Source organism: Mastomys coucha, unplaced genomic scaffold (genome assembly GCF_008632895.1).
Source record: "Mastomys coucha isolate ucsf_1 unplaced genomic scaffold, UCSF_Mcou_1 pScaffold5, whole genome shotgun sequence".
Lineage (NCBI taxonomy): Eukaryota > Metazoa > Chordata > Mammalia > Rodentia > Muridae > Mastomys > Mastomys coucha.
The window spans coordinates 73502073-73508072 of NW_022196911.1; the positions used below are offsets into that span (position 1 = coordinate 73502073).

Below are 6000 nucleotides of genomic sequence, written 5' to 3' on the forward strand. Positions count from 1 at the left end.
TAGTAGCAGGGGTGTCAAAAGTTCAAGGTCATCCTTGGCTGTATTTTTAGAAGATTTTTTTTTTTTTTAGTTATGTGTATATGAGGAGAGGGGAGGGGTACATGAGTGCAGTGCCCATAGAGGGCAGAAGAGGGCATCAGATCCCCTGGAGTGAGAGTTACAGATTGGGTAACTTGTCCTCTGCAAGGACAGTCAGCACTTTGAGCTGGTAAGCTATCTTTTCAGACCTCTCAACAAAATTCAGAAATGAAAAAACTATTTTAAAACCCAGAATTCGATGGGTGGTGGTGGAACATTCTTTTAACCCCAGCACTCAGGAAGCAGAGGCAAGTAGATCTCTGTGAGTTGAGTTGAGGCCAGCCTGGTCTACAGAGTGAGTTCCAGGACAGCCAAAGCTGCACAGAGAAACCCTGTTTTGAAAAACAAAGTAAAAACAAAAAACAAAAAACCCCAAAAACCCAAAAACAACAAACAAACAAACAGTAGCAGTTAAAACCCAGAAATTACATAAGCCCTGCCATTCATTCATTCACATCATAGGTTGTTAACTTCTCCTCTGTAGACAGGGACTTGTAGGTGCCAGGCGGTTAGCAGTGAAAACACACATCCCTGTCCTACGCAAGAGGGGTACTGAATAAGAGATGAAGTGTGCAGACTAATTATAAGGCATACCGAACTGTACATTAGAAACATCTCCCCTCGTGGTGAGGAAGGAGTGGCCTCTCCCACCGCCCACTCCCCTGCATGGCCTCTGTCTACCTTGGGTTTTCTCTTCTGGTTTTGCTGTAGGATATGGGACATACTATCCCGGTAAAGGTGGCTCAAGCCTCTGACCACAGCCAAATTTTGTGTGTGTGTGTGTGTGTGTGTGTGTGTGTGTGTGTAAGGGTGTTCCTAAGGAGCTGGGGTGAGGGGGGAGTACAGCCTCTATTTGCCCCTCCATTGTAACTCCTTTTCTGGGTTTGCCTCCTGCAGAAAGATCATCAGCAACCTGTTTCTAGGCCGGGCAGGCAGTGCCACAGTGCTCTCTGGCTCGATTGCAGGCCTGGAAGGTGGCTCCCAGCTGGCCTTGCGCCGGGCAACCAGCATGAGGAAAACCTTTACCACCGGCATGGCAGCTGTCAAGAAGAAGTCACTGTGCATACAGATTAAGCTGCAAGTGGTAAGTGTCCAGCAAGGTCCCGGGTCCCTTACTTCTGGCAGTTTGGGCGCTCAACACGCTAATGGCATCGGTGCCCACTCAGATCCACCTGCTTTGGTCACTGCTAGCAGGGTAGCTTTGACTGGCCAGCCAGGCCTGAGGAGGGCAGAGGTGTCTGGGTGTCTTAGTCAGAGTTTCTATTCCTGCACAAACATCATGACCAAGAAGCAAGTTGGGGAGGAAAGGGTTTATTCAGCTTACACTTCCACATTGCCGTTGATCACCAGAGGAGTCAGGACTGGAACTCAAGCAGGTCAGGAAGCAGGAGCTGACACAGAGGCCATGGAGGGATGTTCCTTACTGACTTGCTTCCCCTGGCTTGCTCAGCCTGCTCTCTTATAGAACCCACTACTTCCAGCCCAGGGATGGCACCACCCACAAGGGGCCCTACCCCCTTGATCACTAATTGAGAAAATGCCCCACAGCTGGATCTCATGGAGGCCCTTCCCCAACTGAAGCTCCCTTCTCTGTGATAACTCCAGCCTGTGTCAAGTTGACACACAAAACCAGCCAGTACATTGGGGCTTAACAATGCCCTAGCAGGTGGCAGGCCAGCTGCTCTCCTATGAGGAGTGGAGGTACCAGCCTTCAGAGCACTGAAGGTGGTCCCTTTCCCTCTGGCAGGATGCCCTCATTGACACCATCAAGAGATCCAAGATGCATTTCGTGCACTGCTTCCTTCCTGTGGCCGAGGGCTGGCCTGGGGAGCCCCGATCTGCCTCTTCCCGACGAGTTAGCAGCAGCAGTGAGCTGGACCTGCCCCCGGGAGACCCCTGTGAGGCTGGGCTGCTACAACTGGATGTGCCCCTGCTCCGTGCCCAGCTTCGGGGATCCCGCCTGCTTGATGCAATGCGCATGTACCGCCAAGGTGAGCCATCTTCCCTCCCAGCCAAGCCCCGGAGCTCTTTCCCAGAGCTGGCCCCATCCTGCCCTGCCGCTGTCCTGTCTAAGGACTGGCTTGAGGTCTCCTTCCTTCTGAAGGTTCGTTCTTCTTACTATTCCCAGCCCAACCTGTTGCTTTATTACTTTCTACTGTGGGCCCCTTCTCTTCCTCCTCCTCTCCCTTGCTCATTTTTAGTTCTCTACACACACACACACACACACACACACACACACACACACACACACAGAGGCATGTATGCTCCATCCCAAATGCCCTATTATTTGCTCTCTCGGCTCTTCTTGCCCATCATCCCTGGTGTAAGCAGGTCAACTCTGCCCATGGCAGTGGATATGAAGACTCAGTGTCCTTTCAGCTCCATCTGCCCAAGGGGAAACAGGTGCTAAATCTCTTGGAAGTACGTAAAATTCCCAAGAAAGGTCAAAAAGACCATTTTAATGGACCCAGCTCCAGGGGGAAGAAGGGACAAGGAAGGAAGTGGTAGCAGTTGCCATCCGTACAGTATTTATGGCTGGCCACATGCTCTTCCCAGCTCTTTCACACAGTAATTCACAGCAGCCTCAGGAAGCAGTAACTACTGTCATCCCTAAGTAAGGAGGCAAGACTCAGAGAGGTTAAGGAGCATACCCAGGGTCACCCAGTGGCAGAGCTAGATTCCAGCCAGGCAGCTTCACTTGTCTGGTCTCTCGCAGAGAAATTAGGAATTGCCAGGTTTCTGCTGTTTCCTCCCCATCACCTAGAAGCTCAGGCCAGGCCCCACCCGTCCACGACAGGTCCCTCGAGGTATCCCCACAAGCACCCTCCTTTTCCCTCAGCAGTGAAAGCCAGGAAACAGGTTCCCTACCCTGTTCTAGATAAATCATCGATCTGTCCCCACGTCTTGATATGGAGTTGGTGTTTATTATTTCAAAACCAGATTGTTACCGCTCTGAACCAAAATCAATGTGCTTTACTCAAACAAGCAGATCGATGAGGCCAACGGCAGCGGCCTCCCCCTCCCCTCCCCCCCAGCCACCATCGATAGCACTGATGATTAATTAAGATGCCAGGCATCCAGACCCGCTATCCTGGCCCATCAATTTAATTGCAATTCAGATACAATCAATAGCTCACTTTGTCTCGGCCCCTCAGCGGCCCCCTCCTCCTGTTCCAATTATCAGGCACATGCATCAGCCTATCTCCCTGTTGGAGGTTTTCCCAGAGCTGGCTGGCCAGAGCAAGCCCCCAGCTGGCTGTCAGCAGCCCAGGTGTGAACGCCACTCCTGCTCAGCAGCAGCAGCCTTAGTGACCTTGGTCAACCCAGTGGCTCCAGTCTCAGGCCTCAGTTTCCTTGGCTGAAAGCTGAAGCAGATCCACCTGGGATCCCTTTCTGGCTTGAAGCTCTGTAACCTGGACGAGTGGACCTTTTGTCTCTCCGCTGTGGGCCCTGGTGAAATCAGTATAATTGGAGTCCACTCCTGCTAGCCTCTCTCCTGACCTTGTTCTGAGCCAGGAGCCATCTCACCCTTCACTTGACCTCAAGCCCAGATCCTCTTTAGGAGAAGAGAATTTCAGGGTTTTTTTTTTTTTGGGTCTTGTTTTTGTCATTTAGCTTTAAACTCAAGGTCAAGGTGGGGCAGGGAGAGAGCCCTTCACAATCCTGCTTCAGGAGACGAGACAGGAAGTCCCATTTCACCTTCACCGAGTGTTTACCCGCTAAGCTGCACTTACTACGTATTTTCCGACTTGGTCTCTGTGACTGATGTGTGGAATAAGGTCCAGGGCCCTGTTTAAAGCTGAAGAAGGGCCTGGAGTGTGACTTTAGCTCATGATAGAGAAGGGGGCCCCTACTCAGGAAGATCACGGAGGACAGCTGATTTGGGGATGGATGGGAGGTCTGGGTGACCTCTCTAGGGTACTTTCTGACCTTCCAAGTTCAGGTCTCTATGGTAATAGAGAGACTGAACAAGGCCTTGCAGTCTTAATAAGGAAAAACAGTAGGACATCTAATTGTAGTTGAGAAAATGTGAGGGCTAGCCTGGGGATCCAGACCCAACTCCTTACAACCATGTGACTTTGACTGAATGAGAGAGAGGGAGAGGGAGAGGGGTAGGGAGAAGAAGAGGGACAGAGAAAGAGAAAGAGAGACAGACAGAGAGAGACAGAGAGAAATGTGTGTGTGTGTGTGTGTGTGTGTGTGTGTGTGTGTGTGTGTGTGTGTGTATGTACATATACTTACGGTGTTGGGAATGAAACCTGGGGCTACATCCATGCTTTACCCTGAGCTAAAGCCTTCATATCCTGCTGTAGATCTGAGGGTCCATCCTTTCTAGGCCTTCCTTGTCCCCAACCAACACAACCACCACCATTCCACCCCCTTCACCTCCCTACCCTGCTAGCTGAATCAAGCTAGGTAACAATGATCTGGCTCTGGTTGGCTCTCCAGGTTACCCAGACCACATGGTGTTTTCTGAGTTCCGCCGGCGCTTTGATGTCCTAGCTCCGCACCTGACCAAGAAACATGGACGCAACTACATCGTGGTGGATGAGAAGCGGGTAGGTTTGCATCTCCAGGATCTTTGCAGTCCTCCTCATTAATGCAGAGCCCTTTGCCCATCTTTCCTAGACATTGCAGGCTGGTTCTTGCTCAAGGTTATCAAGTTCCAGCCAACTATGGCTAGGACAGACACAACACTGTGGCAGTCTGAAGTCAGCTCAGAGGGCAGACTGCAGGACTGGAGAGGAGCCACTGTTGTTGAAGGCCAACGGTTTGGGTGTTGGTGTCTTCGGAAGCCAGACAGTCATACTGAGTGAAGATGCCAGAGCCTCCCAACTAGATGATGAGGCTTTGTGTTTTGGGTATCCCACTGGTGGCACCTGGGTCCCTTGGCCTCAGCTTCCATTCCTGAAGTAGAAATCTGTCTAAGGCTGGGCAAGCATCCGTTCTAGGAGGAGGCTGAGGTGGCAAGTGCCATCTTTGGTGCCAGGAGCATATGGGTCTTCGAGCCTCTTACAATCAAGACTGCAGAAGGAGTCTGTCTACCCCTTTACCCTGCCACCTTCCCTCCAGAGGCAACTCCTCAGGCAGCCAATAGGCTCCTTCCCTATGCACTGGCCTCACACTTCCAACTTGACTCTGAAAGCACCTCAGGCCTCATAAGGCTTTCCCGAGGGGAGGGCATGGGAGCCTGGGGAAGGAAAGCCCAGTCTGTCCCTCCAAGGTCCACCTGTGCCCTGACTCGCAGACATACACTTATGGAAGCCTCAAAGATATGTGCAGTCTTGGATGTGTCAGGGTTCCACCCCACCTCCTCTCACAGGTCCTGGCTTCATCCTAGCTCCCCTGTCATGGCTGCAGACTGTGCCTGTCGCCCTGGAAATGCTGTCCTTCCCAGACTGTCCTTTCTACATGAATGTCTCTGGTCACCGGCATCCTACTTGTAGGTGCCCCCCTGCTCAAGACATCTGCTGTTGGACTCAGTGTGACCTTTCTGGTCTAGACCAAATCTGGTCTCTGATCATTCACTATTTTTTTTAAATATTCTTTTTTTTTTAAAAGATTTATTTATTTATTTTATGTGTATGAGTACACTGTAGCTGTACAGATGGCCGTGAGCTTGCTCCGGCCCCGCTCGCTCCAGCCCCGCTCTGGAGTAATACACTGTAGCTGTCTTCAGACATGCCAGAAGAGGGCGTCTGATCTCATTATGGATAGTTGTGAGCCACCATGTGGTTGCTGGGATCCGAACTCAGGACCTTCCTTGGTACTCTTACCCACTGAGCCACTTCGCCAGCCCACTATTTTTAAATATTTACTAGCCAGGCAGTGGTAGTGCATGCCTTTAATCCCAGCAGTCAGAGGCAGAGGCAGGTGGATCTCTGAGTTCAGAGCCAGCCTGGTCTACTTAGTGAGTTCAAG

General features: G+C 51.3%; 1 protein-coding gene across 27 annotated transcripts in view; it reads left to right on the top strand.

The window, feature by feature from the left end:
* The window catches only part of Myo18a (myosin XVIIIA), a 105141-nt gene that overhangs the window by 68121 nt on the left and 31020 nt on the right, over nt 1-6000 (top strand). For all 27 annotated transcript variants that reach the window (XM_031354514.1, XM_031354519.1, XM_031354515.1 and 24 more), the window contains 3 exons: nt 976-1162; nt 1826-2069; nt 4528-4637. In XM_031354514.1, the coding sequence (XP_031210374.1) occupies nt 976-1162; nt 1826-2069; nt 4528-4637 (541 nt within the window). The remainder of the gene's footprint in view (nt 1-975; nt 1163-1825; nt 2070-4527; nt 4638-6000) is intronic.